Genomic DNA, 24,485 nt, shown 5'->3' on the forward strand with positions numbered 1-24,485 from the left:
TTTGTGAATGAAAGTGAAATAAAGACCTTTCATAGCAAACAGAAATTGAAAGAGTTTGCCACCACTCGTCCAGCCCTGCAAAAGATACTTAAAGATGTGCTATACTCAGAAACACAGAAACACGGCCATCAATATGAAAAAAGGTAAAGGAAGAACACCTACCAGTAAAAGAGCATAGGAAGCTCAAAGCATATACTAGAAAATATCTCCAGGAAAATGGCAGGGCAAAGTCACTATGTATCAATAGTCACATTAAATATTAATGGACTTAACTCTTCTGTTAATAGGTACAGACTGGCTGAATGGATTAAGGAACAAAACCCAACTATTTGCTGCCTACAAGAAACACATCTCTCTAACAAAGATGCATGCAGACTGAAAGTGAAAGGTTGGAAAAAGATATTCCATGCCAACAGAAACCAAAAAAAGCAGGTGTAGCCATATTAATATCAGACAAAATAAACTTTAATACAAAAACTGTTAAGAGAGACAAAGAGGGGCACTATATAATGATTAAGGGTTCAATTCAACAGGAAGATGTAACTATTATAAATGTATATGCACCTAATTACAGGGCACTGGTTTATTTAAAAGATATGTTAAGGGACTTAAAGGGAGACTTAGATTCCATTACAATAGTACTGGGGGATTTCAATACTCCACTCTCAGAAATAGACAGATCATCCAGACAGAAGATCAACAAGGAAACAGCAGATTTAATCGACACTATTGCCCAAATGGATCTAACAGATATCTACAGAACTTTCAATCCTACATCTACAGACTTCACATTCTTCTCAGCAGTGCATGGAACCTTCTCTAGGATTGATTACATACTAGGCCATAAAGCAAGTCTCAGCAAATTTAAAAGAATTAGAATCATACCATGCAGCTTCTCAGACCACAGCTGAATGAAGCTGGAAATTAGCAAGTCAGGAAACCCTAGAAAGTATGCAAACATATGGAGACTAAACAACATGCTCCTGAATGAACACTAGGTCATTCAAGAAATCAAAAGAGAAATCAAAAACATTCTGAAAAAAAAAAAAACTTTCTGGAAGTAAATGAGGATAACAACACAACATATTAAAACTTATGGGATACGGCAAAAGCAGTATTGAGAGGCAAGTTTATAGCAATGGGTGCCTATATCAAGAAATTGGAAAGGCACCAAATAAATGAGCTTTCAGCGCATCTCAAGGACCTAGAAAAACTGCAGCAAACCAGACCCAAATCTAGTAGGAGAAGAGAAATAATTAAAATCAGAGAAGAAATTAACAGGATTGAATCCAAAAAAAAAAAAACATTACAAAAAATCAGCCAAGCGAAGAGCTGGTTTTTTTTTTTTTTTTTTTGAAGAGCTGGTTTTTTGAAAAAATAAACAAAATTGACACCTCATTGGCCCAACTAACTAAAAAAAAAGAGAAAAGACCAAAATCAATAAAATCAGAGATGAAAAAGGAAATGTAACAACAGACACCACAGAAATAAAAAGAATCATCAGAAATTACAAGGACTTGTATGCCAGCAAACAGGAAAACCTATCAGAAATGGATAGATTCCTGGACACATGCAATCTACCTAAATTGAACTATGAAGACAGAAAGCCTAAATAGACCCATAACTGAAACAGAAATTGAAACAGTAATAAAGGCCCTCCCAACAAAGAAAAGCCCAGGACCAGATGGATTCACTGCTGAATTCTACCAGACATTTAAAGAAGAACTAATTCCATTTCTTCTCAAACTATTCAGAACAATCGAAAAAGATGGAATCCTCCCAAATTCTTTCTATGAAGCCAGCATCACCTTAATCCCTAAGCCAGAGAAAGATGCAGCACTGAAAGAAAATTACAGACCAATATCCCTGATGAACATAGACGCAAAAATCCTCAATAAAATTCTCACCAATAGAATACAACAACACATCGGAAAAATCATCCACCCAGACCAAGTGGGATTTATCCCTGGTATGTAGGGATGGTTCAACATTCGCAAATCAATCAATGTGATACACTATATTAACAGACTGCAGAAGAAAAACCACATGATTACCTCAATAGATGCAGAGAAAGCATTCGATAAAATTCAACACCCTTTCATGATGAAAACTCTAAGCAAATTGGGTATAGAAGGAACATTCCCCAATATAATCAAAGCAATTTATGAAAAACCCACAGCCAACATACTATTGAATGGGGAAAAGTTGGAAGCATTTCCACTGAGATCTCGTTCCAGACAGGGATTCCCACTCTCACCACTGCTATTTAACATAGTTCTGGAAGTTTTAGCCAGAGCCAGACAAGAAAAAGAAATTGAAAGAATACAAATTGAGAAGGAAGAAGTCAAACTATCCCTCTTTGCAGACGATATGATTCTTTACTTAGAGGATCCAAAGAACTCTACTAAGAGACTATTGGAACTCATAGAGGAGTTTGGCAAAGTGGCAGGATATAAAATCAATGCACAAAAATCAACAGCCTTTGTATACACAAGCAATGCCACGGCTGAGAAAGAACTGCTAAGATCAATACCATTCACAATAGCTACAAAAACAATCAAATACCTTGGAATAAACTTAACCAAGGACGTTAAAGATCTCTACGATGAGAATTACAAAACCTTAAAGAAAGAAATAGAAGAGGATACCAAAAAATGGAAAAACTTTCCATGCTCATGGATTAGAAGAATCAACATCATCAAAATGTCCATTCTCCCAAAAGCAATTTATAGATTCAATGCAATACCAATCAAGATACCAAAGACATTCTTCTCAGATCTAGAAAAAATGATGCTGAAATTCATATGGAGGCACAAGAGACCTCGAATAGCTAAAGCAATCTTGTACAACAAAAACAAAGCTGGAGGCATCACAATGCCAGATTTCAGGACATATTATAGGGCATTTGTAATCAAAACAGCATGGTACTGGTACAGAAACAGATGGATAGATCAATGGAACAGAATTGATACACCAGAAATCAACCCAAACATCTACAGCCAACTTATATTTTATTAAGGATCTAAAACCAATTCCTGGAGCAAGGACAGTCTATTCAATAAATGGTGCTGGCAAAACTGGATTTCCACGTGCAGAAGCATGAAGCAAGACCCCTACCTTTCACCTTACACAAAAATCCACTCAGCATGGATTAAAGACCTAAATCTACGACCCGACACCATCAGGTTATTAGAGAACATTGGAGAAACCCTTCAAGATATTGGCACAGGCAAAGAGTTTCTGGAAAAGACCCGGGAGGCACAGGCAGTCAAAGCCAAAATGAACTATTGGGATTGCATCAAATTGAGAAGTTTCTGTACTGCAAAAGAAACTGTCAGGAGAGTGAAGAGACAACCGACAGAATGGGAAAAAATATTTGCAAACTATTCAACAGATAAAGGGTTAATAACCAGAATCCACAAAGAGATCAAGAAACTCCACAAAAACAAAACCAACAACCCACTTAAGAGATGGGCCAAGGACCTCAATAGACATTTTTCAAAAGAGGAAATCCAAATGGCCAACAGGCACATGAAAAAATGTTCAAGGTCACTAGCAATCAGGGAAATGCAAATCAAAACCATAATGAGGTTTCACCTCACCCCGGTTAGAATGGCTCACATTCAGAAGTTACCAACAACAGATGCTGGAGAGGATGTGGGGAAAAAGGGACACTAACCCACTGTTGGTGGGAATGCAAACTGGTCAAGCCACTATGGAAGTCAGTCTGGAGATTCCTCAGAAACCTGAAGATAACCCTACCGTTCAACCCAGCCATCCCACTCCTTGGAATTTACCTAAAGGAAATTAAATTGGCAAACAAAAAAGTGGTCTGCACCCTAATGTTTATTGCAGCTCAATTCACAATAGCCAAGACCTGGAACCCACCTAAATGCCCATCAACGATAGACTGGATAAAGAAATTATGGGATATGTACTCTTTAGAATACTATACCGCAGTAAAAAAACAATGAAATCCGGTCATTTACAACAAAATGGAGGAATCTGGAACACATCATGCTGAGTGAATTAAGCCAGTCCCAAAGGGACAAATATCATATGTTCTCCCTGATTGGTGACAACTGACTGAACACCAAAGGGGAAACGTGCTGAAGTGAAATGGACACTATGAGAAATGGTGACTTGATCAGCATAGCCCTGACTTTTAATGAACAACTTAATACATTATCCCTCTTAGTAGTTTTTTTGTCTGTTCTACTTAATACTACTGGTTTAATTCTGTAATTAATACACAGTTATTCTTAAGTGTTAAAAATTAACTGAAATGTGATCCCTGTTAAACATAAGAATGGGAATAAGAGAGGGAAGAGATGTATAATTTGGGACATGCTCAAGCTGACTTGCCCCAAATGGTAGAGTTAGAAACATACCAGAGGATTCCAATTCAATCCCATCAAGGTGGCATGTACCAATGCCATCTCACTATTCCAAGTGATCAATTTCAGTTCACAATTGATCATAATGAAAGGACTAAGAGTCAAAGGGAGCACATAAACAAGTCTAGTACCTGCTAACACTAACCGATAGAATAAATAAAGGGGAGAGTGGTCCAACATGGGAAGTGAGATACTCAGCAGACTCATAGAATGGCAGATGTCCTAAATAGCACTCTGGCCTCAGAATCAGCCCTAAAGGCATTCGGATCTGGCTGAAAAGCCCATGAGAGTATTTCAGGCATGGAAAGCCAAGACACTCTGGCAAAAGATCTCTGTGAGTGAGATCCCAGTGGAAAGAACAGGTCTTCAAAGAAGGAGGTACCTTTCTCTGAAGGGAGGAGAGAACCTCCACTTTGACTATGACCTTGTCTAAACAAGATAAGAATCGGAGAACTCAGAGGGCTTCCATAGCCTTGGAAACTCATGACTGGAGCATAGGGAGACTACTGATGCCATAGACAGGAGTGTCAATTGGTAAAGTCAACAACAGGAGTCACTGTGCACTTACTCCTCATGTAGGATCTCTGTCCTTAATGTGCTGTGTATTGAGATTTAATGCTATAACGAGTACTCAAACAATATATTTCACTTTGTGTTTCTATGGGGGTGAAAACTGTTGAAATATTTACTTAATGTATACTAAACTGATCCTCTGTAAAAAAAAAAAAAAAAAAAAAAAGAAATTATCAACTCCCAACTTGACTCTCACTGGGATTAAACATGACAATAGGTCTGATCTGATTTCATCATCATTTTAAAAAAATCATCTATTATTTTTCGCTTTATGTTTCTGTGTGGGAGCAAACTGTTGAAATCCTTACTTAATGTATACTAAGCTGATCTTCTGTATATTAAGATAATCGAAAATGAATCTTGATGTGAATGGAAGGGGAGAGGGAGTGGGAAAGGGGAGGGTTGTGGGTGGGAGGGACGGTATGAGGGGGAAGCCATTGTAATCCATAAATCGTACTTTGGAAATTTATATTCATTAAATAAAAGTTAAAAAAAATAAAAAAAGAAAGAAAAATAAACTCCAGATGATTTGAAAATGGGAATTACAAATATCTAAAACTTTTAGAAAAAAATTTATAGAAAATACATTTAGGAAAATAGGATATTTATTAAAATGGCACACAAAAACACAAATTATAAAGAAGATTGATAAGTTTTACTTCATTAAATATCTTCATGTACAACTGATATTTCCAAAAAATCTAAGACTTAGATAATTTATTTGCAATGCACATATCCAATAAAGAATTATGATTTAGAATACATAAGGAAAATGGTACACATTTACTAAGAAAAAGAAACCAATTGAATGATGAAGATATTATATATCTGGCAATTAGAAGAAAATCAAATGGCCAAAGAAACTTAAAAAAGGATGTACAATCTTACTAGCCATCAGGGAAATGCACATCTTGGTGCTTTCCCAAAAGGTTTATTCATGAAGAACAGGAAATTCAAAGCAGTACCACAATCATATGCAGAATATTTCACACCACATTTCTAGGGGTTTTATAAGTATGCATTAACTGGATGGGGTGAAAAGGTTTAATATGTTGAGAGCTAAGGTAACAAGTCAAATAATACAATCCAGGGAAAGAGTTAATCAATAAGCCACTTTATTTTAAAGAACAATTGCTAAATGCTTTTCTACACTTACCTGAAGCTGATTATACAGCTGTATGATCTTCTCTTTCTGGGATGGCCAATGCTGTAAGCCCAATTGTTGCACTGCGATAAATATTACTTTCTAAAAGAAAAATAATATTCATTTAAAATCTGCAAATTGAACTCTTAAATTTGAATCTTCCAACTCCCTCTTAACTAGGCACAAATTACTATGCTTTAGGATAATAATTCTGTCTCTGAGAATAATGAAACTATCATTACTCTGTTGAGGAAAATTTAATATACAGAATTTTATGTTCCTAGATCCCTGGTAGCAAATTCATAAACCCTCCCACAGGTCTCATGTTTTAACATGTATTTAAAAACTAGCTGGCACCAGAGTCCACCTGCAGCTATCCCACACTGGAAGAAAATGCAGTTTCAATATCCTTTGTGACTCTAAGCATCATAAAGGTAGGTTTTTCATTCTGTAATGACTATTTTAATGTCTCAGCGTTAAGAATATTCTGTGCCAGCATATAAAATTTACAGGATGGAAAACATGACATGGTTAAATGCTAAAATACCAAGTGACTGCAGCTTGGAAAAAACACAAAGAAATGGTCAGGGCGATCATGCTGCCTTCTAGAGGAGGGTTTGCCCACTGTGGATGCAAACAGTAGCTATGCCTACAGAAGAAAACTGGTTTGTCCTTTCTCTCCCACTGATGTTGCACACTTGGAATTTCACCACTTATGTTCCTGCAATGAGACAGCAAAGCAGCCGTAGGAGACGCTCCGCAGGACAGTCAATGGAGAAAAAGGAGCTCCTCCTGCAAGGCTAACTGCAGGCAATCAGCTGAGAATCCTCTTTCCCATGGAGGTCGTGAGCTCTGAAAGCCTGAGCTCAGAAAGACCTGGATGTAAAGCTTCGGAATTCTCTGCCCCTATCCTACAAACCTGAGCACAAGCCAACAAGTCACAGGTGAACAGGAATGTGTGAGGCAGAGGAGAGGAGGGCAATCAGCATGATCAAAGAGCAGATTCTGGACAGGTCATCGACTGGCTAAACACTTTGACACAGGTGGAATAAAATCATAGTCTTATAAAATATTCATGGCTGTATGTGGTGTGCATCTGAGTCAACTGGGAGGGACACTGTGTAGTTCTTTCTCTGATTTTATACCACAGGCAATGTTGATCTAACATGTGATTGAACATGCTTTAGGAAAGCCACTCTGGTGCTCACAGACGCACACTGGGATCCAGGGGCCAGGAAGGGAGAGGTGGCAGGAGCCTACATTTAAATCCTGTTAAGACTAAGGCAATGTCTACAAGGTTGCATAGGTAAGAGAAACACTAAAAGGGTGCCCCATGCCATTAGTTACATTTTAAGTCTTTTCTCCTAACTCTGACTAATTTGATTTTCAAAGTATGCCTTCAAAGTAGAAAGACCAGCACATTGGTCTTTATTGGAAATGTGAGGGAACTAATAAACTACGCATGTGATGGCCTCCCTTGCCTGCAGACACACTGGTCTGAACACTGTGTGTGTTCCCCACGGGGAACTATAAATCCTCAAATGTTTTATAAAATTTTTATTTATTTGAAAGGGATGGAGGGAGGGGGAGAAGGTGAAGGGGGCACACACAGAGAGACAGAAAATATGAGAATCAATCTCCCATGTGCTGATTTACTCCCCAGATGCCCACAAAAGCTGGGGCTGAGCCAAGCTAAAGACAAAAGCTGGGAACTCAACCTGTGTTTTCCACCTGGGTGGTAGGGACCCAGCTACCTGAGCCATCCATCTGCTGCCTCACAGGTTTTGCATGAGCAGGAAGCTGGAATCAGGAATGGAGCTGGGACTCGAACCAAACCACTCCAATGGTGGAAATGGGCGTCCCAAACAGGGTCTTAACACTTTCTCTAAATCTTCAAGTATTTTTATCCCTCAAATTATAATGTGGATAGAGTACTGCTTGAAAACCTACAGTATTTTCAGTTTACATCAGTTTATTAAACTTAATTGATATTCCACAGGTAAATAATCCATAATGATTTTCAAAGGTCTTATTACCTCCAAGGCAGGTAGATCTACTTTTGCAATTGTCACTCCAGGAAAAATATCTCTTATAATCATTTCAAAAAGTGGGATATCTTCAGGGGGAAATTTCGATAAACTAGCTTCTCTTACAGCCTTGATAATGATCCCAGTTTCATCTGCTTCAGATGTATCACTTTAACAATAGAACACAAACAAGTTAACAGGTCTGTTTGCTGACATTAAATGCCATCTAGGGGTAGCTATCCGATGTCATCCCTCCTCTCCCTATCTGCATAGCAGCCACATAGTTTGGGTGGGATTGATCAGGTCCCCAGCTCCAGGGACAGATTCTAACTCACCTAGAACATCACCAGTAATACCAGTAATGCCATTCCTCAGTCACTGACTCAGGGATGGGCACTATTATCAGAAAGGGCTTTTAGTTGCAAATAACAGAAATGAATTTAGGCTTATATAAAATATAAAGTAACATGCCAATTTACTATCCAGGAGGGTCAGAACTAGGCTTCAGGCCATGAGGTTGGAACAGGAGCCAAAATCATACTATGTACAACTGGTCTTGCAAAGAAATGACTGCCACCATCAGTGGATCCAGGGGACAGTCAGTTCCTAGGGCAGCAGTGGATCCCTGGTGTCAGTTCTACAGCTGCTCCCTGTTGCTGCTATTTCTGGTAACTGGCTTGGACACTGCTATTACTGTCACTCCCACCAGAATGGATTCTGTATATTTCCAGTCTCCTCTTTCACTGGCTGCAGATTCAGATTCTGGAGTAGCTGTGTCAGATTTGGAGTTATGCATCAAAGTCACAGTTGCAAGTGAGTTTGGGAAAGTGAACATGTGGGATAAGAGATACTCACTGAGGAACATAAGCTCAATGGTGGCCAACTGGGGCATGGAAGTGAGTTGGACACAGTGACTCAAGGGCCAACAAATGACCTTCCATTCACCATGAAGTTCAATGGCACAGACAACCCCAGCTGTCATTAGAAGCCTACTTGCCACCAGTCAGGAGGCCAGCCTGAAGATAAGTCAGTATGTGGACGAGCGCAGAGTTGAGAATATCTCAGAAAAATGAAGCTGAAATCTTATCAAAGCAACCACATCCTGCCCCACTTCTGGGTTTTCCGATTGGGCCAAACAACAGACACTATCTACCATTCAAGTCAACTTGAGTCTTCTGTTAATTTTCACACAGTCTCCTAACATACAGACATTCTCTCATGACATATGATTTACTCTTTAACAATATTTCATCCATTAAATATTTCAGGATATACTGAACATGCAACCAAAAGGAAAATAAGTGACCATGTGTGGTATGATATAATTTTAGAGATGGAGAGGTAGAACAGTTTTCCTATCATCTTGTCGACTGGTGTCTTAAAAATGAGGGTGTGATAGTCTTTGATTCATGACAAAAATCACTAATATTTATTGACTACTCTTTTTAAAAAAGTATTTATTTGAAAGGCAGAGTTACACACAGAGAGACGGAGAGAGAGAGATGGATCAATCTTCCATCCACTGGTTCACTCCCCAACTGGCCCCAATGGCTGGGACTGGGCCATACTAAAGCCAGGAGCTGCTTCTGGGTCTCCTACATGGATTCAAGGGCCCAAGCAATGGGCCATCTTCTAGTGCTTTCCTAGGCCACAGCAGAGAGCTGGATCGTAAGTGGAGCAACCAGGACTCAAACTGGCACCCAGATGGGATGCCGGCACTGCAGGTGGTGGCTTTACCTGCTATGCCACAGCACTGGCCCCTCCAACTTTTTTTTTACCCACATTGCTCAGTTTCGTCAATGTCATTTACTAAAAGTTGATTCTTAACCCCAGATTTATGATATGCTCAATGGCCAAAGCAAGTAGTTCTAATTCTGTACTTTGGATTCTGCTTCAATGGTTTGTTTGTTTATTTATTTATAATAAAAGCATTTACTTATAATAGAATGGCTTCTATTCATAAGCCAATATAGTATTTTCATTACTGAACCTTTAAAATACAACTTAGTACTTAAAGGGATATTTCCCCTTCATTGTTCTTACTTTTTTGTATTTTTATAGCTAGGTTTATTTTTCCATATCAACTTTAGCATCATCTTGCCTAAAAAAACAAAATCCTTTTGTCATTTTTACTGAGGTTGCATTTTCATGCATAAATTAATATTTATAGCAGTTGAACTTTTATGTTAAGTTCTTTAAGATACTATAATAATTACAGAAATGGAGTATGATTTTAGTTACATTTTGATTTCTGTTGCTGAATCCTGTTTGAGTTTTCCTCATTGCATTTCACACATTTCTTATACAGATACAGTCATACCCTGGTACCAGTAGGGGACCAGTGCCAGGATTCCCTTGGATACCAAAACCCAAAGATGCTCAAGTCCCTCATGTAAAATGGTGTAGTGCCTGCATATAATCTATGCGAATCCTCCCATACACCTTAAACCATTTCCAGATCACTTATAGTACCCACTATGATGTAAATGCTACCTAAATAGTTATATTGTATTGTTCAGGGAATAATGACAAGAAAACAGTCTGTACATTATCTGTTCTTGCCTAGGTTTTTTCCCCCCAAATATTTTCAATCCATGGTTAGTTGGATCCATGGATACAGAGCCTATGTCTATGGAGGGCCACTGTATGCTTACATTTATTGCTTTTCTAGGGCCAGCACTGTGGTGAAGCTGGGAAAGCTGCTGCCTGCAATGCTGGCATCCCATATAGGCGCCAGTTCGTATCCCAGTCACTCCACTTCCGATCCAGCTCCCTGTTAATGGCCTGGGAAAGCCAGAAGATGGTCCATGCAGGAGATCTGGATGAAATTCTTGGATTTGGCCTGGCCAAATCCTGGCTATTGCAGCCATCTGAGGAGTGAACCAGCAGGTGGAGGATCTCTCTATCTCTCTCTCTTTGTAACTTACACATAAATCAATAAAGTTGTAAAAAAGTTATGTTCTTCTAAATGAGCTCTTTCATTCCATTACTTTTTCACTGTATAAAGATAAAGCACTTTAAGAAAACAAGGAGACAACACTGTATTGGGGACAAGTACTGAGTAATTTTGTGCATACTTCCTTCCCTTTCTCTGTATCCTTAAATAACTTGCTGTATTTTACTGTGACACTCCAGCTCCCTGTTTTGTCAAATTTACTTAAAATTCCAGAACTGGGGCCAGTGCTGTAGCACAGTAGGTTAATGCCCTGGCCTGAAGCACCAACATCCCATTTGGGTGCCAGTTCAAAACCCGGCTTCTCCTCTTCTGGACCAGCTCTCTGCTATGGCCTGGGAAAGCAGTAGAAAATGGCCCAAGTCCTTGGGCCCCTGCACCCGCATGGGAGACCTGGAAGAAGCTCCTGGCTCCTGGCTTTGGATCGGCACAGCTCTGGCCATTGTGGCCAATTGGGGAGTGAACCATCGGACAGAAGACCTCTCTCTCTCTCTAACTCTGCCTTTCAGATAAATAAATAAATCTTAAAAAAAAAAAAAAAACAACTGTCTCACCAGAACCAAGGAGGGGATTCATTATTAAAAAAAAATTCCACAACATATTTTCTCCAGGGATGTACAATTCTCTTTCATCTAAAATTCAATTCAAAACAACTTACCTGTTAAACTCCTGTTTCTCCCTCTCAGCAATTATTAGAACTGTCTTCAGAAACCGCAAGCCAAAATGATAATGATCCTATCAAATATTAAAAAAATGAGTATTACATATGTGGAGTCTAAAGGAATAACTGATCTCATAGAAGTTAAAAATACTAGGGCCAGCACTGTGGCGTAGTAGGTTAAGCTTCCACCTGCAGTGCTGGCCTCCGATATGGGTGCTGGTTCTAGTCCTGGCTGCTCCTCTTCTAATCCAGCTCCCTGCTTATGGCCTGGGAAAGCAGTAGAAGATGGCCCAATTGCTTGGGTCCTTGCACCCATGTAGGAGACCCATAGGAAGATCCTAGCTGCTGGCTCTGGATTGGCTCAGCTCAGGCCATTGTGATCATTTGAGGAGAGAACCAGTGGACAGAAGATCTTTCTCTCTCTCTCTCTCTTTGTAACTCTGCCTCTCAAATAATAAATAAAGAAATAAAACCTTTAAAAAATAAGTTAAAAGTGCAATGGCTGTTACCATGGGCTGAGGAGGAAAAAGAAGAGAGGGGAAAAGGTTGATTAAAGGAAAAAGAGGAAAAAGAAGGGCAAAGGTTGATTAAAGGGTATTAAGTTACAATGAGGTAGAAGTTTGAACAAGTTCTGGGACTCTACTGCCCTGTGGGGTGACTATAGGTAATGTTAATATAGTGTATAGTTGTCTTTGAAAGGAAGTTAGAAATAAGATTTTGAGTGTTTTCACTATAAAGAAATGATACATGTTTGAGTAGATATGTTTATGCTCATTGGACATTACACAATGTAATGTAATATAGACATGTATCAAAACATCACATAGTACCCTATAAATATGTATACTCTGTGACTTAAACATTTTTTAAGTACAAAATTTAAAATTTTTGAGTTACTAAAATATCTGTGAGGAAAATGGAAGATTTTGAAAATAAATGCCACAGTATGAAGTTAAATTATTGATCATCTATGCTACGATGAGAAACAAAGATATGAATCCCAGAGACACTAACTTCTGCTTCTAATTCTATCATCCCTCCCCTAAACTGGTGCTCACAAAAGTCTTTTGGTCTCAAAAGAAAGGAGTAACAGGTACTAAAGGAGTTAAAAAACTATGGACATCTGAATCAAATTTTCTCTGAACTAGAAAGGGAGGAATTGAAATCATGTTAAAAAGAGGAGCATTTTGGAGGACACGTGATTAGCTGACCAAAGCATTTTGGGTTAGAAACAAATACTCATTATGCTGCATCAGTAACACTTGGGAACTTCTTAGAAATTCAGGTTCTGTATTCCCACACCAGACATATGAAGGGGTCTTTAAAAAGTTCATAGAAAATTCACATCATGAAAAACCATGCATCGGATTTCAAAAAATTTTTTGTACCAAGGTAAATTTGTATTAGCTTGCCAAAACACATCTGAGTAAGATCTAGTTTAAGACATAAAAAAAATCAGTTTGAAAAGAACCCCTATCAGAGCAACATAAATTTTGCTAAAATTAAAGCAAGAACAAACATCAATTTATGGCAACTCTTGGGTGGAGAATGGTAAAATCACTGATGCTTTATGAGAAGTTACAGGGACAATGACTCAAAGAAATCATCAGTTTACAAATGAGTAAGAAGGGACAAGATGATGTTGAAGATGATGCTTGTGGTACAGACCATCCAAATCAATTTGTGAAAAAAAAATTACTACTATCTATGCCTTAATGAAGGGGAGCAAAGATTAACAGCAGGAAAAAAATAGCCAACAACACATACAAATTGGTTCAGCCTATACACTGTGACTGAAAAGTTAAAATGGAGCAAACTTTCTGTGCCCAAACTATTGTACCCATATCAACTCGAGATAAGAGAAGAGCTTTTAATGAAAAAAAAATTTTTTTTATTTTTTTATTTTTTGACAGGCAGAGTGGACAGTGAGAGAGAGAGACAGAGAGAAAGGTCTTCCTTTTGCCGTTGGTTCACCCTCCAATGGCTGCCGCGGCCGGCGCGCTGCGGCCGGCGCACCGCGCTGATCCGAAGCCAGGAGCCAGATGCTTTTCCTGGTCTCCCATGGGGTGCAGGGCCCAAGCAGTTGGGCCATCCTCCACTGCACTCCCTGGCCACAGCAGAGAGCTGGCCTGGAAGAGGGGCAACCGGGACAGAATCCGGCGCCCCAACCGGGACTAGAACCCGGTGTGCCGGTGCCGCTAGGTGGAGGATTAGCCTAGTGAGGCCCGGCGCCGGCATTAATGAAAATTTTTAAGCAAGCTGGATAAAGATCCTGAAGAACTTCTTCAAAGAACTGGAACAGGAGATGAAACATGGCTTTAACAGCATAACCCTAAAGACAAGACACGATCAAAGCAATGGCTACCAAGAGGTGGAAGTGGTCAAGTCAAAGCAAAAGCAGACCAGTCAAGGGCAGAGGTCATGGCAATAGTCTTACGGGATGCTTAAATTTTTGTGCTTGTTGACTTTCTGGTGAGCCAAAGAACAATAACCTCGGCTTACCAGGAAAGAAAGTGTTTTTGACAAAGTTAGCCAATGTTATAGCAGAAAAATGCCCAGAAAAGCTTGACCCGAGTCTTTCTCTACCATGACACTATTTCTTGCTCATTTCTCTCATCAAATAAGGACAATTTGGTCAGAGTTTCACTGGGAAATCATCACACATCCACTTTATCATCCTTGTGACTTCCCTTTGGTTCCCAATCTTCAACCTTTCTCCAGTTATTAATGTAAAAGAAAAAAAAAAGACTGCAGTGACATGGCTAAGTCTCCAAGACCCTCTGTTCTTTAGGGATGGACTAACTGGCTGCTATCATTGCTTATGCTAGAGCTCATGTTGAAAAATAAACTTTATATTTTTAATCACTTAATTTTTCCAGTTTCCATAAACATTTCCATAAACATATAATTAGAAACTAGGGGGCAAGGCAAAATAAGCTTTGAAACCACTGCTCCAAGTGTTGGCTTTCTTGTATGGAGTAGCATAATTTATAGATTTTGAGGAAATTTCCATTTGCAATCCATTTATTTATTTATTTATTTATTTTTGACAGGCAGAGTGGACAGTGAGAGAGAGAGACAGAGAAAAAGGTCTTCCTTAGCCGTTGGTTCACCCTCCAATGGCCGGCGCGGCCGGCGTGCTGTGGCCGGTGCATCACGCTGATCCGAAGCCAGGAGCCAGGTGCTTTTCCTGGTCTCCCATGGGGTGCAGGGCCCAAGCACTTGGGCTATCCTTCACTGCACTCCCGGGCCATAGCAGAGAGCTGGCCTGGAAGAGGGGCAACCGGGACAGAATCCGGCACCCCGACCGGGACTAGAACCCGGTGTGCCAGCGCCACAAAGCGGAGATTAGCCTATTGAGCCACGGCGCTGGCCCTCCATTTGCAATCTTGATTATTTTTACATTTTCCCTAATGTTCAAGTTGGTTTATGGACTTGAGGTGTTGACAGGGACTCTAGCGCCATTATTTGTATTTTCCCATATTATTCCTGGACCAATACTAGATAAGTACTACTAAAGTTATTTTAACATTTTTATTCATACACAATCACATTTAAATACTTTGGGAAATGAAACTTTTTACCTTTTGTGAAAGCTGTGTGTTAGCTAATTCGTAAAGGTTGACTAGCTTTCCAGAGAGTAATTTTGAAGATTTGAAACCAACTGAAGACATAATGATTTCAGTAATCATTCCATAATGGGGCACCATCATTGCCACTGGGCGAAACAGAGACTTTAAGTTATGTGGGAGCTCTTCTCTACCTGGATATCTTAAGGCGGGGGGACAAAAATAATTTTTCAATATTTCAAATGAGAAACCATATAATACACATCCCCCCACAAAATAATTCTATCAGATTTCTACACAACCTTTATCTGCAAAATTGGCTCACAAGATGGTTTCTATTGACCTTTTCATCTCACAGAGCCTCCTGGTCTAATTCTTCTTCCTGTGCCTCTTCCTACAATTCATTTCACAACAGTTCCAGATGATTCACTGGACACTGCAGTGTTCAATCAGATATGTACTGAACCTGCCCAGCCTCCACTCCCGGGAACCATCATACTCTTATTTTCCTGCCACTCAGGTTTTTTTTTTTTTTTTTTTTTTTTTTACCTGTGTCCTCTTTGTGAGAAACTGCTGACCTTTTTCTTTCTCTAGATATTCATGAAGTGAAAACGTGCCTTGGTCAGAAGCTAAATGTGAGGCTATCTTTATGGAAAAGTGTGGAGTTGTAGCTGTTCATAAATGGTTTAGTGGAAGGAGACTCCAGGGGTGGTTGAAGGTAAGTGATATGTGATGTCAGACATCTTATCCAACTGTGGCTAAGATTTAAGGAAAGGATTTTGGTCTGTATTCATTCCCACTAGATTCACCGACACTTACCCAGGGCTTACGGTGACAAATATCGCACAAGACATATTGATACGAATTTCCTTTCCTTCCAGTACAAACCTACAAGACATTATTCAGAGAGTTTTTCTAGGCTACAGGATGTCAGAACTACATGTGAATCTGAGAGCTTTCTGAAGGCAATGGTATATTTAAACCCAAGCAGAACACACCAGGAAAAACAAAGGAGAGAGAAAGAAAAGCTTCATCTTGAGCCACAGTTGTGACTCCCGCTAGGATTCGGCTGTTATTTGATTATGGCTAAAGATGTCTGAAGAGCTTTAGGGATCTGAGCCTAGAAGGCACCCATTTGAGTTGACTTACCCAGTGAAAAGGACCTCAGAGATCTTTAGGAATAAAAGTAAAGGAGCACAGAGTGGGGCACAGCGGAGAGTTCCTCCTCCAGCATGGGACACAGCCTGCCCTCCAAGTCCTCCCAGCCTCTGGGTAGAGACCTTCAGGAGGACCGTGAAACCAAACTTTTGGTAGGGACATCGCTGCCCTACAGTTGGTACCAGTAGTAGAGACAATGCAGAGACATTTTGTAGTGCTTTCTTGGTCAACTACTATCACAGAGAGGGGTCAAAATATGTGAGGAGCAACGGGATAAAACCTGGGGACTCCCTGAACGTAAATGGGGAAAACTTTTCAGGGGTTGAGGTATAGCAAAGAATTCATAAAATATGGGTTACTGTGACCCTCAGCTCTCATCATAGATTTGTGAGGTCTGGAACACCAGCTCTATTGGTCTGAACAACATCTATGAGACTAAAGCCACGAGTTACTGAACATTGGTTTGAGCTGGAAACATCAGATTATAACAGAAACTATACCAGCAAATTAATTTATATCTATCAAGTAAACCACATGAGTTCCTGAATTTATCTGAAGAGAAAAAATGTCTGATAGTCTATCATAAACCTTAGTCATCATCATAGGCTGCACATATTGTCATTGCATAAAAGCACATTAAATTAGAATAATGAGACAAAAGGGAGCTTCAAGTATGTGGTAAGATTCTGTTTTGTTAAAAAGAATATAAAGAAAAAACCCCAAAATGCTGGTTTCTTCAAATATAATAGCCTAAGATGAAGAGGTAGTAAGAGGATTTAAGTTGAGAAAAAAATATTTAGAACATATTTGCATTAGTGTCACGGTAGACCCAAAGACTATTTCAAAAGTTGGATGCCCATTTGCATACCTCAAATTGGCTTGAAAGTTCAATGTACATTTTCACATTGTTTTTCTAGTGAAGCAAACATTGGACAGTGCCATCCCTTTTGATATGTGCTTTAAAAAAAAAATCGAAAGACCCAAACACATATAGCAGAAAAAATACTTTTTAATAAATTTTTTAAAAAAATTTTTTGACAGGCAGAGTGGACAGTGAGAGAGAGAGAAAGGTCTTCCTTTTGCTGTTGGTTCACCCTCCAATGGCTGCCACGGCCGACGTGCTGCAGCCGGTGCACCATGCTGATCTGAAGCCAGGAGCCAGGTGCTTCTCCTGGTCTCCCATGGGGTGCAGGGCCCAAGCAGTTAGGCCATCCTCCACTGCACTCCTGGGCCATAGCAGAGAGCTGGCCTGGAAGAGGGGCAACTGGGACAGAATCCGGCGCCCCAACCAGGACTAGAACCCGGTGTGCCAGCGCCGCAAGGCGGAGGATTAGCCTAGTGAGCCACGGCGCCGGCCGCAGAAAAAATATTTAACCATTAACTAAACAGCAAATGTGTATCAGATTTCCACTCAAACAGTGCAAATATGTACTCAACAAATACCTGATAGAGTAGCTGGCTTTTGCAGACTTAATTGTTAGGATCTGTGAAGCAAGGACAGAAAGAACCTCCACATCGATTCGATTGAATTCATCAAAGCAGCACCACGCTCCTGACTGAACCACTCCAAAGAGGAATTTTCCCACTATCTTTGGGGGGAGGGAGGAGAATGAATACTGAAATTGTTATAAAGGTATGAGATTTTACCGGGATATCAATTTGATATATATTCTTCCATCTTAACCAAGCCAAACAAACAACTGTATTTCCTCCCTCCAGATTTCTTTTTTCTTGTTTGTAGGGCTAAAAAAGCAGTAGATGCTTAGCCTCTGGACGACTCCGGTCTCTTCTAAGAGCCTAAACATGGAATAACAAATTCTGGTGCTCACAGAAACAGCAAACGAAGAGCCGCCACCAACGACTGCCTGCAGAGACCAGCACAGCACCACTCCCATGACTACCATTTATCGCATAAAGTGTGAAGAGTCTTTACAACAACTTCTCCGGCAGATGCACGTAAAGTGTCTGAAGGCTGGGTCTCCCTTTTTTAGGGCAAGCAGACACCATTGGAATCAGCGATGAGCTGCTGGTAGGCCGTCCCCGTGATGGGTATCAGGCCCAATATTATGCAAGAAATAGACTCTGCACTAAAGTGGAGCGGTACCAGCTGAAACACATAGCTGCTATTCGGCTTCTGCCAGCTGCCAGGGTGCAGATCCAGCTTGGCTGGGTTCCCCAGTGTTTTGTTAGAGGCTCAAAGTCTGAATTGGAATCTGTTGATTTTTAAATGATAGCAACTAAAACAAAACAAACAGCACTGTCAGGACGACTGGAAAGGATTCTGCCAGGTGTTGCATGGACAGAAGGTGGAGAGAAACCCTCAGACCAGGAAGGAGACACATGGCAGCAGGAACCAGACCATGTCTTAATTCAAAATTTTGAGAGTTTGTTCACCATGGGATCTAGGAGGGGATATTTTTGATTTTAAAAATATTGCATTAATGGCCAGCGCCATGGCTCAATAGGCTAATCCTCCGCCTGCGGCGCCGGCACACCAGGTTCTAGTCCCAGTCGGGGCACCGGTTCTGTCCTGGTTGCCCCTCTTCCAGGCCAGCTCTCTGCTCTGGCCCGGGAGTGCAGTGGAAGATGGCCCAAGTGCTTGGGCCCTGCACCCACATGGGAGACCAGGAGAAGCACCTGGCTCCTGGCTTCGGATCAGCGCGGTGCGCTGGCCACAGGGGCCATTGGAGGGTGAACCAACGGCAAAGGAAGACCTTTTTCTCTGTCTCTCTCTCTCTCACTGTCCACTCTGCCTGTCAAAAATTAAAAAAAAAATTACATTAAAATGTTTATCTTGATTACTACACTTGTTTTATTTATTTATTTATTTATTTGACAGGTAGAGTTATAGACAGTGAGAGGGACAGACAGAGAGAAAGGTCTTTCTTCTGTTGGTTCACCCCCCAAATGGCTGCAATGGCTGGAGCTGCACTGATCCAAAGCCAGGAGCCAGGTGCCTCCTCCTGGTCTCCCATGGGGTGCAGGGCCCAAGCACTTGGGCCATCCTCCACTGCCTCCCGGGCCACAGTAGAGAGCTGGCCTGGAAGAGGAGCAACCAGGACTAGAACTCGGCACTGATATGGGATGCCAGCACCGCAGGTGGAGGATTAACCAAGTGAGCCACGGCGCAGGCCCCAATTACTACACTTTTTACCTTTCCTTTTAGTTGTGCTCAGCAGACAAGTGCCTCCCCTACCTCACTCCAGACCCAGCCCTCCTGGGTCCCATTGGGAAGCAGTTTCCAGGGAAGAGGAAAGAGACTCTTATTTGGTAAATGTCTTAAAAATAATAAGTGAATAATACAAGTAATAATTGATTTCTTTTAATATGTGCTATATGCACAAATTTCAAGTATAGGGTCTCAGAGGTAATGTACTTTGAACAAATAAAACTATACTAGTAAAATATAAAAGGTATGAACTTATCATTGAAAATAAATTCCAGTATTTTGAAAGTTTGAGTAAATTTGTGACAGGTACAGAGGTACAAAAATCTTTTAATTAATAACAATATTATGAGACATGTCTTAGGTAATGTGTTATCAAAACCAAAGTGATTCATATTCACTTGTAATTATCAGGTATATAAACTCTCAAATTTTTACTTGTATCACAATAGTTTTGTTGTTCTTAAGACTTTTATAGTAAACAAATATGTAAGATTAGGACTTAAAATAAGTTTGTATTCAAGTATTACACTTGGGGCCAGCACTAGCTGGCATTCCATATGGGCGCCAGTTCTAGTCCCGGCTGCTCCTCTTCTGATCCAGCTCTGCTATGGCCTGGAAAAGCAGAAGGTGGCCCAAGTGCTTGGGCCCCTGCACCTGCTTGGGAGACCGGGAAGAATCTCCTGGCTCCTGATTGGCTCAGCTCTGGCCATTGTGGCCACTTGGGGAGAGAACCAGCAGATAGAAGACCTTTCTCTCTGTCTCTCCCTCTCACTGTAACTCTCAAATAAATAAATAAAAAGTATTACTCTTAGTTATTTTATATATTCATATTCCATATAAGATTTTGTTTGAAAAAAAGTTTGAAAATCATTGTTGTAAGCAGTTCACTTGAACTAAAAGCAAAGTATATAATGTTTTAAATTTCTATTACATTCTAGGTTTCTATTAGTTTAAATTAATAGCATTTGTGGTTCTACTATCAGTGACTCAAAAATTTTTCTCTAATCTTTCATTCTTCATTGAATTTTTTATGTGTACAATATTTTTTCCTGAGTATTGATGTTTAAGCTTTACCTTATAATCCAAATTCTCAAAGCAGCTAAAGGTCACACAATGTTTTCCTAAGGCCTGTAAGATAAATATGTTTCAATATAGTTCTTGAGTTATGAGACAAAATACTAATGTTTAAACTGCCAGATTAGTAAAATGTGCTCTTTAGAGAAAACTTTTACAATATGAAAATGAACTAGATACAAAATTTAGAGATTCACAAAACTCAGTATGAATATACATATATTAAGATAGTTTTGTTGATTATTTCACAGTGCATTATGATCCTATTTTTATACAAATTTATAAATAAATACCATAAACTATATGCCTTGTTTTCATTGGTCACTACTTTTATCTCATACACACACACAGTGATGTTAATCATTCACATGTTAGTCAAGTTAATACCGTTCCATGTAAATTCAAAGCAGTTGTGGGTTTACTGAGCTCCACCTCCCCGCAAACAACAGGCATTATGAAATTAATCCACCAATTAATTACATGGATTAATGGATGTGATTATTAAAAGCAATGAATACCTTAACAGCAGGAATGGTGTAAATTTAAGATAAGAATGGTGAAACATCTATGAAGTTTGTGGGACAGAAAAGATGTTTTTGTTCTAGATATAGAAGTCACTTACTTTCGCTAGGTCTTTGATAGTCTCAGTTTTTCCTACACCTGCTGGACCAGAAGCACAACCTCCTAGATTCAAGTGCAGAGCCCCCAGGAAGGTGAGCCAGCACCGGTCTGTGAGAGGCGTAATGGCCAGTCTTGGGGTACAGCCCAGGTACTCATAGCCATAAGTGAAACTGGCATCTCCTTGAGATACATAGCATAACATTTGTTTTTCATCCCATTTGTACCGCAGATGTCTGCAAGCAACATTTTAAATGCTCTTGTTATTTGGGTGAATTTTTTTCACATGAAGAAATATAACAAGATTGAAAATGAAGTGTTGACTAAAAGCATTGAAATCAAAACATGAAAATCAAGGGAGAAGGGTGATATAAAACGCATCAATGACTGCATTAGATCTGAGACGACAGAACTCGGAAGACTACACCCCCGTGAGCAGTTTTCCCTCTGGCAAACGGCCTTGCAGAATCACATTGCTCTGATGTGCCATCAGCCTAAGTGGAGGATTTCTATACAAATCACTCCTGAGAAGTCTGCTATGATTTCCAATCAGAATGTGATCGACACATTCTTCAGGATAATCTGGACCGTTTCTGTGAGGGTACCAGAGAAGTGTTGTTTGCATCCAAAACCATATCAACAACACTGTCTTGTTTTATTTATCTATCGAACAGTTAATCATGTAGCTAATCATAAATGCCTTCCTCCACAACGCTTTGAGTTTAGTCCGTGACCTGTTGTAACTTGATGGTATGTATCATTGACTTTCTTCTGTGTCCCCAGCAGTGCCGACTTACTTCTCAAAATATCAATTTCTTGGGCATTAGCAGTGAAGGAATGCCGAAGAATATTTTTGGAAAGAATCTTTTCATTTGTACTTTTTAAATGTCAAGGGAAAAGTTCCTACACGTTTGCGACAGTTTAGCACTGCTTTGATGTTTAATTACAAAAAGAGGCAGCCACAGTCTTTTCAGATTTCCAGGTTCCGAAAGGTCTTACAGAAGGACTGCTAATCGCCTTTCTTCTGTTTCTGCTGTCATGGAAGAGTTTATTCACCCTTGTAAGCCGTTTTAAATACTTTATGGAACAACAGATCATAGTATAATCATTTAAAATAAGTAAACTTTTAAAATAAAGTTTAAATTAAAAAATAAAAAGAAACTCAAAAATCGGTAGCTATGACTTCGGAGAGTGTCAGATGAGAGAACGTGTAATCAGAAGAGAAAGCCTTCAGGAAAAAATTGACTGGGAAGTTTGAGACGTGACAGTTACTCAGGAATTCTGTCTCCTGATCTCTTCTCACCAGTCCGTGGCCCTCTCCTTCTAAACGTCTGGTTTCTAATTGACTCCGGGGCGTGTGAGTCAGGGAGCTCGCTGGAAAGGCTCTACCATGTGTCTCCTCTGCCTACTCTGCTCTAGAATTGCCAGCACAGGGCCAAGAGGACTGAGCTGGATCAGCTACCGACTGACAGCTGCTACCCTGGGGCCGACCTGCCAAAGGCAAAGGGGAAAACGCAGCTAGGGAGACAGTGACCAGCTCAGGAAAATGAGGCAGAGAAGGGGTTAAAGAAAATGAGGGGGAGGGGCCGAAGACAGAAAGCAGGATCCACAGGATTAGGTTTGCTTAAAATTTTGTAAATACTCGCAAATTAAAATGTTTGACAGAGTTTGAAGTAGAGAAGCATTCTACCTAAAGATATGCTCGCGAAGAGTTGTTGTATGTAGGATTATAATTCAGACCCACCTACCTCGTCCACTCAAAGTCGTCCTCCTTGCAGATATCCTGGAGCAGCAGGCTTCTCACCACATCTCTGCAGTGAACGTAGAGAATGAGCAGCGCGCCCAGCACGGCTCTCGTCTGCGCGTTGCTGGTGTCCAGCAGCTCTGCAGCCTCTTCCAGACGCCCTAGCACACCAGCGTGGATGTTCTCGAGAGCTTCCCTCGACTGCGCACTCGCGAAACTTTTAATGCAATCATCATAAAATATGATCTGACTCTGAAAAGTAAATAAATATAATAACTGCAGCCTACTTTTACTTTTAAATGAAAACACTCTCATATATATGCTATGTGTATTTGAGAAAAGAAGGCTTACACATTTGCATGTATTTGAGGGCTAAAACTTAAATTTTGACGAATGTTTATAGAGGCCTTATTCATTTTTTTAAAGCTTATATTTATTCATTTGAAAGACAGAGTTACAGGGAGGCAGAGGCAGAGAGAGAGAGAGAGAAATCTTCCACCTGCTGGTTCACACCCCATACGGTCACAACAGCTGGAGCTGGGCTGATTGGAAGCCAGGAGCCAGGAGCCAGGAGTTTCTTCCGCTTTTCCCTTGTAAGTGCAGGGCCCCATGCACTTGGGCCATCTTCCACTGTTTTCCCAGGCCATAGCAGAGAGCTGGATCGGAAGTGGAGCAGCCAGGACTAGAACCAGAGCCCAAATGGGATATCAGCACTGCAGGGGTGGCTTTACTTGCTACGCCATAGCACTGGCCCGCCATCTGTATTTTCTAAATCTTTTATTCTTAATCCCTTCATCAGTAAAAAAAAAAAAAAAAATAACCTGGGACAGTAACAATAGAGCACTCCAAGAGGAGATCAGTGCCACTTTCTCCACGGATCTCACACGTAATACACCTAGAACACACTGAGTGTGTACTCACAGAAGGCACAGGATAGGCAACCTGGTGTATCCATCAGCACTCTCGTTCCTAACCAGGACTCTCTTAAAGAATTCTGTAGACTTATAATCTATGAAGCAGGACTCTCGCAAAGGTGTTGTGGACTCAAAAGATCAACAGGAGGGTAGAGACGGAGGCTTGGGAGATAAGCTGGAGCAGAAGTCTGGGGCACACGGTGTGAACCACAGGGCAGGCCGAGTCATGGCACGGTCTTCTCAGACGCCATTGCTCTGCTGTCCCTGAGATGTTTATTCCAGAATCACAGCCTCAGGAGAGTGGATCCGGGGGCTGAGGCCGTCCCTGGGCTAGGAGGATCTTGCTCCAGTGCGGGACACTATGAACCAGATTTTCTGTTTGTTTGTGGAGGAGTTCTCAATGCTGTATCCTGGGGAAGATCTGTCTGGGAATCTTCTCAGGAGCCAGTGCATACAGATGTCTCCTCATTCCCTCTCCCCGCAA

The 24,485-nt window shown here is 40.5% G+C and overlaps 1 protein-coding gene across 1 annotated transcript in view; it reads right to left on the bottom strand.

Moving 5' to 3' along the window:
- DNAH14 (dynein axonemal heavy chain 14) overlaps positions 1-24,485 on the bottom strand; it is a 321,439-nt gene that overhangs the window by 168,851 nt on the left and 128,103 nt on the right. Inside the window, exons 28-36 of the mRNA XM_089311474.1 lie at positions 23,092-23,339; positions 21,348-21,579; positions 20,726-20,779; positions 17,926-18,071; positions 16,144-16,212; positions 15,340-15,526; positions 11,753-11,829; positions 8,151-8,310; positions 6,127-6,216 (exon numbers count right to left, since the gene is read on the bottom strand). Coding sequence (XP_089167600.1) covers positions 6,127-6,216; positions 8,151-8,310; positions 11,753-11,829; positions 15,340-15,526; positions 16,144-16,212; positions 17,926-18,071; positions 20,726-20,779; positions 21,348-21,579; positions 23,092-23,339 — 1,263 coding nt within the window. The remainder of the gene's footprint in view (positions 1-6,126; positions 6,217-8,150; positions 8,311-11,752; positions 11,830-15,339; positions 15,527-16,143; positions 16,213-17,925; positions 18,072-20,725; positions 20,780-21,347; positions 21,580-23,091; positions 23,340-24,485) is intronic.

The sequence above is a fragment of the Oryctolagus cuniculus genome, chromosome 13, assembly GCF_051225735.1.
Source record: "Oryctolagus cuniculus isolate XC-2025 breed Fujian yellow rabbit chromosome 13, ASM5122573v1, whole genome shotgun sequence".
NCBI classification, from domain to species: domain Eukaryota; kingdom Metazoa; phylum Chordata; class Mammalia; order Lagomorpha; family Leporidae; genus Oryctolagus; species Oryctolagus cuniculus.